This window comes from Psammomys obesus, unplaced genomic scaffold (genome assembly GCF_907164565.1).
Source record: "Psammomys obesus unplaced genomic scaffold, mPsaObe1.curated_primary_1811, whole genome shotgun sequence".
Taxonomy (NCBI): Eukaryota; Metazoa; Chordata; class Mammalia; order Rodentia; family Muridae; genus Psammomys; species Psammomys obesus.
Genome location: NW_026590809.1, coordinates 4,267,977 through 4,278,934, shown reverse-complemented (window position 1 = coordinate 4,278,934; position 10,958 = coordinate 4,267,977). Strand labels below are relative to the sequence as shown.

General features: G+C 42.7%; 1 protein-coding gene across 1 annotated transcript in view; it reads left to right on the top strand.

Annotated features, from left to right (window-relative positions):
- The first annotated feature begins 3,627 nt into the window (after positions 1 to 3,627).
- Positions 3,628 to 10,958, top strand: part of Ttc29 (tetratricopeptide repeat domain 29) — a 179,423-nt gene continuing 172,092 nt past the window's right edge. The window contains exons 1-2 of the mRNA XM_055609059.1: positions 3,628 to 3,713; positions 9,092 to 9,189. Coding sequence (XP_055465034.1) covers positions 9,098 to 9,189 — 92 coding nt within the window. The 5' untranslated portion in view covers positions 3,628 to 3,713; positions 9,092 to 9,097. The remainder of the gene's footprint in view (positions 3,714 to 9,091; positions 9,190 to 10,958) is intronic.

Below are 10,958 nucleotides of genomic sequence, written 5' to 3'. Positions count from 1 at the left end.
ATGCTTACTGTGAGCAAAAAAATTATGTGTAATTAGCACCTACAAGTTTGTGCTTTTAAATTAATTTATTATATTTGTATTATTTAGTAGTTTCTTAATTATTATTAAATTAGAATCCTAAGCTGTGTAAAAATGTCAGCATGAAGCAAAGAAAAACTTTCCTGTAGGCAAACACAATTTACAGAAAACAATTACAGCCAGCCTTAAAAAAAATCTGGAGTGTTCAGTGGTAATTGAGAAGAGATTCTGTTCACGAAAAAGAATCTATTAAAAACAGTGACAGCAGAGTTGGTGGTAGTGTGTGCTTGGCATGTACAGAGTTCTGTGATTCCCAGCACCTCCAACTAGAAGGCTACCCTGAACCAGCAAGACTGTCAGCAGGTAAAGGCACTTCTCTCAAAGCCTGGGGAACTTAGCTTGATCCTTGGGCCCCACAAAATAGAAGAAGAGAGAGCCAAGTTGTTCTCTGACCTCTACGTGTGCACACACAGGCACACACACACAAAAATATTAAAAAATCTAAAAGAACAATATAAAACACCTTCCAAATACATACAACTCTTTCCATATACAAAACCACCGATAAGGAACTGACAAATGTTATTTTCAAAAACTTTACAGGGGTTGGGGATTTAGCTCAGTGGCAGAGCACTTGCCTAGCAAGCGCAAGGCCCTGGGTTCGGTCCTCAGCTCTGGAAAAAAAGAAAAAGAAAGCAGACTGAGACTCTGGAGAGATGGCTCAGAGGTTAAGAATGCTGGTTGCTCTTCCAGAGGTCCTAAGTTCAATTCCCAGCAATCATATAGTAGCCCGCAACCATCTGTTATGAGATCTGGTGCCCTCTTCTGGTATGCAGGTGTACATGCAGACAGAACATTGTACGCATAATAAATAAATAAACCTTAAAAAAACTTTACAGATAATAAAACAAAATGGTAAAAATAATACAAATGAAAAAACTTATTTATCAAGGTTAAAAAATTCAAATCAGAGAGCTCGAATTAATAGAATCATAGAAAAAGAAAACATTAAAATGGAAGATATTTTAAAAGTAATAACTTACAGTTATCTAAGTGTGAGGAAGGACATTAGAAGTTGGCTGAAGGGTTCTTGCCTCAAGAACATAATGAAATGTCTAAACAAAAAGCCTAAAAGAGGATTAACCAGGTCTGGTTAAGCAGACCTACAAACCTAGAGCTCAGGAGGTGGTAAGGAGACAATTTCCTCATTTCTTACATTTGAGCAGGACCACGTGAGTTGCGGCCAACAGAACATGAGAGAAAACTGTTGCTTGTATTCTAGACGAAGCCTTTGAAGCCAATGGGCAATTTTCTTCCATTATCATCTCTCTGCATGGTAAGTCATGCTCCTGGTGGCATACCTTTCAGCTCTGTTCTGCTGTGACAGCAGCATGGAGCAAAACCCAAGGCTGGCTTGTGACAGTTCAGACTGTAATGCAGAAATGGCTTTGATGTTTTAGGCCACTGGCATTTGTGATTGTCATTGACACCGTAGATATTCTTGGGAGATCACATACAAAGGAGGGACAAGGAAATGGGCTTTGGGGTCTCATCTCGAGTGCCGAGACTAGCCAGTGTAGAAAAAGACTTTCTAAATGTCAGGGATGTACAATTTCCCAGTGGCTGTCAGGGAAAGAAGGACAATGTGAGCCCTGAAAGAACTCAAATTGAATATTTTTTTCTTCAGTGTTGCAAGGAGATACATTCAGTAAAACGCCTGGATTAAACAAGAAGGAGTCAGGAAAGTTTTCCTATTGAAACTGATGAGTTGAGTGTCAAAAGCTTGTTGAGATCTGTCATGAGGGGTGGCTAGGCCGTAGTGGCACCCACTGGAGGATTAGAGTTTGCATCTGGGAAGAGTGTTGACATACCCTAAATACCCATCTTGAGAGCAAAGGCCAGAAGACACTCTGGAGGCAGTAGGTCAGTAACAGCTTCCAGGGGTCACGTGTATCTGCTCCCCAAGCCCCTTCGAATTCTAGATGAGGAAGAGAGAGAAGCAACTGGATGAACTTCTGTCTGTCCTGTCATTTGTTCAGTTAATTCAAAACCTGTGTGAGTACATGCCCCACCCCTGTGCCCATCCTCTGTACTAAAGCAGGAAATTAGGGAGACACACGGAGCTCACACTTACAGTGAACATGGGCTAATAGAATTAAACATCTCTAAGCGGAAGGAATAAAGAGAGATTAATTTTGTGTGGATAAAGATAAGCATGTCCTCAAGTCCCCCAGTGCTTCCGGAAGGACCCACGCCCCTACAGAAAAGGAACAGCTGAAAGTCAGCACCTTTCAGGTGGAAGAAACTGTTTCCTCTTTATTTTCTCATTAGTCAGTTTGATTTTTTTCTATCATTTGCAAAGCTCTCTGAGTGCATTTTCTTTCTCTAAAGAAGCTCATGCTCAGTAGAAGGATGAGTCATAGAATTCTCTTTGAGCTAGGACAGCAAGCTGGGGGCATAAATCCAAACACGCATTTATTCCAAGCAGGCACCTCCAGCTTTACCTGTGGGAAGACAGTAAACAGAACTCACAAATCTCCCATGCGGAAAATCAGCACAGAGCAGAGTCTGGGAGAGATTTCACACGACTGGGGCAAATGGAGTTAGGATAAGGTGCTTCTGAATTCATGAGTGCAGATGAGGCCTTCCAGGTGTGGACGGGAGGCGGGGGGCAGCACTGGATACCAGTAGCCGTAGAGACCAACTGAATGTTCACGACTAACAGCTGAGTCAGTGCTCTAATCTTAATTGTTGGAGACAATGCAGTGATTCGTTGCAGAAAATCAGACGTGGGGATGGGAAAGTAGTTATGCTGTATGCTTATACTCTAGATAGACTCAATGTATGATTGGCTACGTGACGTTAAAGTGACGTAGCGATTGGTGGCTGACTCATCTGATGTGTGTCAATAAGCAATCAATGAAGCTTTGCTTCCCAGGGAGGTTTTACGGGAGAAGCAATAAGCGATAGCTCCATTCTATAGATGAGAGAAGGAACAAGAAGGCTCACTTTTCTGCGTACAAGTGTCAGAAAAGACAGAAGGATGGGAGGAAGGGAAAGAGGATGACCCGTTAGGGAAAAATCAAACTCCTGAGTTTTCAGAAGTGAGAAATAAGAACAGAGTAATTCTAAGAGACCTTGGACTTTTTAACACAAAGTTGGGTCCTATTTCTAGAAACAAGTTTGGCAGTCTTTTCTGGGGATGCGACCCCCGGAGGCTGAGGTCAATGGTTTTATTTCGATGGGTAGTCAGATCAAGTTGATGGGGATCTTGGGTGCCAATCTGTGGATTTAGCATCAATCTCGTGGACAAAGGAGAAATACTGAAAAATACTTGAGAAAAAGAGGTGCCCCAAAAGAAGCAACTCGGGGACAGTCTCAAATTGAAAAGGCCCTTCAACTCCGGGAGTGTCCATAGAGGACCGAGATCCTCCCTCATTAGCAAGCTCCCCACCCCCACCACCGCCAGGCACCGCCTCCGCGCTATCCAATCCCAAAGCCCATTTTAGCCTAACTCCGCCCCCATAGGTCCCGCCGCTCCCCTGGGTTTCCCTGGAGACGCTTTCCGCTTCCCCTTCTGCTCCTAGCCAGGCCAACTTCCCTGGAAAGAGAAGCCTGCCGGCGTCCAGCACCCACCGCCTGAAGCACCTAAGACAGGGGACAAAGAGCCACAGTCCCAGAACCGGTTTTCTGAGGTTTGTGGGGCAAGCCTGGGGACAAGAGAGTGGGCCGCTCTTCCTTTCCCGGACCCCCTTCTCCTATTACTGGGCCCCCAGCTTCCGTAGAGAAAAGACACGTTCTATTCATCTCCAGATCAACCCTCTCTCTAGAGGATGAGAAGGTGCTCTTCTTAGTCTGAGACCAGCTGGTCCGCTAAGAAAAAACAAACAGATCTGAGCATAGGCATACCAGGCCTGTTCAGAGGTGGATGGAAGGCATTCTCCCTTCTCAGCTGTCATTAGAAACAGCTTGGTCTCACTAAAGTAAGAGAAAAGCACTGACTCTCCTGAACCACATCTGAGTTGGACACACAAGTTTCAGGTGTTTGGGGGCATTTTGTTGAAATAGTGATTAGGTTCATAGTGTCTAATTGGGACAATTCACTTTTTAGTTCATTTAAATATATGCTCGGTACATAATACTTATGAGTGAGTCTTGTTTCTTTACTTGGGGAGTACAGAGGAATTGAATTATTTTGCTGAGTAATTTTTAACTTTTTCTCTTTTCTTTGCTGTTGCATTTTGCTTAATGGTTGAGACTGACACCTGAGAGCCTAAAACAATCAGTTGACTGCAAATGTGAGTAGGATGAACTATGTCCTACCTTCCAAGGCTATCTCTTCTTGGTGTTTTGATTGAATCACTAACATATGTCACGTGGTGGGAAATTTGTGATTACTATTTATGGACAACCTATCCAGTTGTCCATTGCAAAGTGCTAGGAGTGTCCAAATTTTTAAACTTATTTATGTGAACTTGCTTTTTGCTCTTGAAAGGAGTATAATTTACTAAATGTATCTTGTAGTTTCCTTCATCTTTTGTAGCTAAAGAATTCTTATATAAAAAGTTTCAAATCTTAAGAATGACTTTATGTCATTGGTGGAAACGCTGTGTTTATTTTGACTTCTCCTGGTGATACATAGTAAATTTGTTTGCTGGGTTTGTTGGCTTTGTTTCTCTCATCTCAGTTTTCACTGTACAGTGATTGGACCTGGAAAGAGTCATGAAGACAGCCCTTCCTTAAGCCACCTGTGTGAAGGATACAGTCATCTGCCCTCCTTTGTGATTCCTGTTGGGGGGATTTCAAGGGGGAGTGTCCGAAGGAAGACTCTTTGAAGAGTTTCACTTGGGAGCCAGAAATTTAAACTCCCACTATGGGACCCATTTAGCCTGACCCAGCACTCTCAAACCTTTATCCTCTGCTTCTCCATTCTCATTTGTCTTTGTATGTGGGGGCCAAACTCAAAGTCTGTAACAGCAGCTGATGTGAGTGCCAACCAGCAGATCAAAGAATGTGCCAAATCTTTTCTGAATACCAACTGTGGAATGGCTCCAGGCAGCCTTTTGATCTTCGACTCAGCCCCTGTGGTGTCACAGGGAACACTGCCCACTCGCTGGCACTAGAGGGGAGGGGGGAATGCCCCTGGGTCCTCCAATGCTTCAGCCTGGGTTCCAGGGACTAGGCACACTTTGGTACCTGCCTGAGAGGTACCCTCCTTCTCCCTTACCTGAGTGATTGCCTTCCTGTGGCTTTCTTCTGTGGAAATGAGTTGGGATAGAGCCTCATGGCCAAGAGTTTGGGGATGGCTTGCATTTTTGCTGCTGACCTAGGTCAGATAGTACACAACAGGAATGGCCTAAATTCCTCATTGCTGAATTGAGGTTAGAACACTAGGGCTGGGAATGATGGGAAAATGGCTCATGTTTCAGCAAACAAGAGGCTTTTGTCACTCTCCAAACAGAACAAACTGCTAGCTCCCTACACACACTGGCATTCACACACACACACACACACACACACACACACACACACGCACACACACACTTCTGTTCTCCCCAGCTGCTGTTCTTATGAGAATGCAGCTACATCCTTCTTTAATAAAAACATACACAAAACCAAACTGATAAGGCAGGAAAGGGAGGACAGTTACTTGGGAAATTTGGTGCAGGATCACACCGAATATTTCATATCTTTCAAGCCTGATATGAAGCATGTAATTCAAACTATACACTATTGTATCACTAGATGAAATGATGACCACACATGGATTACAGGAAACAAAATACCTTCGCCTAGCAATCATAGGTGTGGTAAGACTGGTTTAGAGCCAAGGAGAGCCTGCTAGACATCACCCTAATGCTTAGCTTCTCTTCTCCACTGCAGATGTGTTGAGTGACGTTTTCCCAACATGCAGTTAATAACTTTTCCCCCACTTTATAATTCAGCTCTGACCACCCCTCATTCAGAGGTTGTGCCTTGAGGCTTGCCAGCAGGGCTTGCAATACTTACATTAAACTAAATTTAAGAGTAAAGGTGTTCCTGCTGCTCGTGTTCTCAGATCAGAGGAGAGCAAAATGAAGGAACTGGCAGCTGAAACTTTAATGGTGGGAAACGCTGACTTAGAATTTGAAAAAAAAAAATCACAGTTGATCTGTGTGACAAAGAAGACACATTCTTTTCCATGTATATCATTTGCATTTGATTTCATTATATGCTTACATTTTCTGGAAAAATTCAGCTAACCAGCTTGTTTCTGTGTAGCATGCTGGAAGGCCCACTTTGAGGGGTCGCAAGGATACGTGTTCCTTGGTGGGGTACGCTGGCCCCGCTGGAGCTTCTGGACACTGCTCCATCATTTGCACACAGCCACATCTGCCTAGCGTTTGAAAAGCTCCTTGGTGAATCTTTTAAAAAGCCTCTGCAACTGTGTGCATTTCCTGTCTCCAGTGCCCAATCTATCACGCCCTGGAAAGCAGAATGGGGCCTCAGGATGTGCTGAGGACATGGTGGCTGTTGTATTCATTCCCCATAAAAATCCTCCAGGGACAAATAGGTAGGGTCATTCATATGCACTCTGTAACACCGAACTCTCTGGAGTAGAGAGTCTGGAGTAAGCTTCTGGAAGTTGGGTTTGGGGAGCTTTTCAGGGTTCCTTCAAGCACGTCCGTGAGGTTGTCCTCTCTTAGTCAAAACTTCTTAACGCATCTAATGTTTAACGCTTTGATTGAATAAATTCATTAAGTCAGGTAAACCAAATGGTTGCTATGGATTTGACCGAAAAGAAAATCAGATCTATTAAAGTTAATAGAGAGTTAAGTCATCATGTGATGAGGTTATCCATTGTAACGCCAACCACTTCTGTTGCTTATTCTGCAGAAAACAAACAAACAAACAAAACCTTTCTGTTTAGACTGTGTGTTTTAACTGCATGACTATGCACAGGCTATAAATGCACATGGTTCATGTTGTTAATCGTATCTGCATAAACAGGGTGATGGGATTCTAGTCTCTCAAAAATAAATTGCTAATCTGTATTTAAATTCTCTCTTTAATTATGAAAACACGTTTTAGTCCAATATGATAGTCTTTTGAGAAACATGAGACCACCCCTATCAATACTGACTTTCACACGACTTCCCCTCAAGATTTTAGTGTTTCCTCGCCCCTGCACCAGTCCCATCATGCCGTGACGCTGTAGCCTTCACTGTCTATAGGTTCATCTTCCAGCTTAGGTCTGATTACATCTCCCAGCTCCACTTCCTCCAACCACCTCTCCTGCCAGATTCACAGACGCCTCTCTAGGAGCCTTCTGCATCCTCACATTCCTTTCTCTGTGAGGTAAACTTGGGAGAAGCCATGGTAAACCTTTCAACGTGAAGCTAAGATTGTGTCATCCCAAAAGGAACCAGGGTGGGCCCTGTATCTGGAGGACCTACAGTAGGAAGAGTGGCCGCGTCATTTTCATGTCAATGGGGGGGATGGGAGTTTCTACAGCAACTTCAAGACTCTGGTTCCTAATTTTAACTTCTTTGCCTTCTCACCTTCTTTGCCCCCACTATTGCTTAGCATTTGTGTTGTTTCCCTATGAAGTCTGTTTTTTTAATCACTCTATATTATTTATCTTGCTTATGTAACCTCTCTCTACTTTTCTCAGTTAACCACTCCCATAATGGAAATTTCATGAGGTCAGAAATCTTTCTTTTTTTGCTGGATGTTGAGTCTTGGGCACCTTGGACGGTGTCCCTCACATAATCTGTTGAATATTCAGGGCCTAAGTTGATGGTTTTACTACAGCTTACAGAGGTACAAAATGATGGCGAGAATCGATTGGAAACTTAGAAGCAGCCTTTCGGGTGGCTGAGAAAGTGTTAGAGTCAAAGCTGGTGCACACAGTGGGATGACATCGGGAGCACTTGGTAGAAGGTGGACTCTTGCAGCTGAGAGCCTTGTCAGACCCTTTCTCCTGCAGGACCTCTGGGTACCAGGGTCCACCTGGCTTTCTCTGGGGACAAGGATTAAAGGACTTGACTGACTTTCCTTTCTCAGTGCTCAGAACTGTGGCACAATGAAGTATAAATGAATGAATGAATAAATAAATAAATGGCTACTATCATCTCTCCTGCTGAACATCCTGTTCTTGAAGTATGACTAGGCCAGTCTCTGTCAGGTGGATGGTTCTGTATTCACATGCCCTGTACCTGGACAGACCTATTAGTACAGGAAAGTAGGCCCTAGCCTAAGAGGGACTCAACTTCTTGACATTTCATTGAGGTACTTGCCTTTGGAGCCCCGTGTTGGCCCTGAGCACTCCTGAGGCTGCTACGCAATGAGAAAACCTGACACACTACATGTGTGCGCTCTGGAAGGCAGCTATGCTCGGGCCCAGCTGACAGCCTGTGGTATCAGTGGAGATGAGTGGAGATAAGTCCTGTCCCTAGTTGGGTTACTTAAGCTTCTGAGCTTACAGAAGAGGTCCCAGTCATTAAGCATCAAAGTAAAGCTGCCCCTTTGCACACTATTCAAATTCTTGACACATATAAGGAGTGAGGAAAGTTGTTTTAAACACTTTTTAAAACCAATACATTTTGACATGATTTGCTACATTACGAGTTTTGGCTTTCTTCCTCCTCAGGGGCTGCCTCCTTACTGAGTATCACTCTTAGCATCTATCATTATGAGAAAATCCTCTATTTGTGAGTGTTAAGGTTTCTAGAAAAAAAACAAAGTTTGATATATTTTCAATCATTTTATAACAGGAAAGCAAACCATGAATCCTGGAAACCCACAGCTCGTCAGAGAGACTGCATTCTTGCATTGCAACCATGTCCCTTAACAGAACTATTGACAGAGCTGAACCATCATTGCATTTGGTGGATTTTTTCCTAAGCCACTCTGCAGTAGAGGTAGACAGTTGTCCAAAGGACAGACAGTAGAAGAGATGAGAGACGCAGCCTGCAGAATACAGAGACACCTCATCTCAGACAACACAAAGTACATTGCTAATGATGTTACCTTCAAGTAGTCTTTGATGACTTCACCTTTTAAAACAGCCATTTCTGTTTATATTTTGCAGTCTCCAATGACCACCTTTCCCCCACTTCCTGTGACTCGCACAACGCTTGCAGCTTTAGCCAAGAAGAAGCTGCCATGCTCTAAAGGAAAAATCCCAAGGTATAGTCCTTGTTTCATGTTTCTTTTCCCACAGGGTACAGTTGTGTCAAAAAAAGGAATAATAACATTTTTATGGTCAAATATTCTGATTCCTTGCTTTGAAATGCTTCGTGAGCCTCAATCAAATATAACGAATATATTTATTTTCCAAGCTGGTGGTCATTTAAGTGTTTTATTTCCTATGAAATTATTTTATATTTTTTACATAGTTTCAAGATGTCTTCTTTTTCAGATAGGCACAGAGAGGATAAAGCAGGAGCTTTAGGACAGAAACATATGGGCTTTTATCTCACAGAGTGTCAAATACTGACTTCTGTTTTGGAGGGCTATGCTGCTCCTAGTAGGGTAGGTTGGCAGACAAGATTTAGTTGACGAAATGACAATGGGATCTGAAAATTCATCGCTACAGTGCTGCTGCTGCTGAATGGCTACCAAGCTACTGCAGTTGTCAAAAATCCAGAATAAGACATTGAGGCATTTATCATATTTATGCATATTGACAGATACCGAGATACTTTGAAGTTGCCCTTTGTTAGTGTATTGACTATTAGAATATATGTACTACTTTTTACTAGAAATCATTTGCATATGTATGTTTGGCTATTTTCTTTTTGTGCATTTGTGCCAATTCCTGCACAGTATAATGACTACATTATTACAAGACTTATTTGTTCTTGGCTCTCATCTTTAGTATTTCTTGGAAAGACCAAAGCCCCTGGACCAAAGGAAACACATAACAAAACCGATATGGATATTCTTAGCTGAGAAATGTTTAATAAGTGCCTGGTGTGTGCTTATGCACACAAGCGTGTGTATGTTCTTTAAGTTCTGAAATATTTACAAAATCCGAAAAGCTTGTTCTGTCTGGCTTTTTGCAGTGATTAAGATTACATATTTTTTTTCAAAGTGAGCAATAAACACAGTGATTGTCACTTCCCAAGGAGCAGATGGATTTTTGAAAAGAATATTATTAAACAAAATATGTTTATTGTTACTATTTAGGGAAGGGTTTTTACAAACATTCTTTATTAAGTATTCTATATGTAAAACATAACTTTAGGGATGTTTAGTGCCATACACACAGCGTTCTGGAAACCTGAGCTGTATTTGTTTTTACTAATACAGAGGATGTTAATACGAACGTATTTTTCAATAAAGTCTGTTTTAAATTTTCTGCATCCTGACTCTCAACAACTTGAGATGTGTATGTGATTTAAGGATAAAAAACACCCAAGCAGGTTTATAGTAGGGCATGATGGGCCACCTCTGAGCGAGCTGCGCTCAGGAGGTGGCAGCAGCTGGGAGACAGGGCTGGATGCAGCTGCAGAACGACATTTGTCTGAAAAACAAGACAAACAGAACAATTGGGGGAAAAAATAAAACTTTTCAATCAGAGTTCCTTGGCAAAGTTTGGAGCAAACATGTTTAACACATGTGAATCAAACAGTTGTTCTTGACTCGAGGCCCTATACCAAAGAAAATAGCAAGAGTCCCTCTGCAGCAGCCAGTGGTGGGAAGGGGCCCCGCGAGCTCTGAGAGAAAACAGCGCTGCTCCAGCATGGGATCTGTGGCTGATGTGCCTCCTTTCCTCGCTGGATCCGTTCTTCCCCATCTTCCCTATCTGCAGTTATTTGGAAATGATTCAAGCCACTTAAGGCTACAGCTCACCGCAGACGCATTCCCCTCTACCAAACATGGCTTCCCTCCTGGTAGCTTTTTGTGTATTTGGAAGCTTCTCACACTGGTCAGACAGTACTTTACTGTTTCTC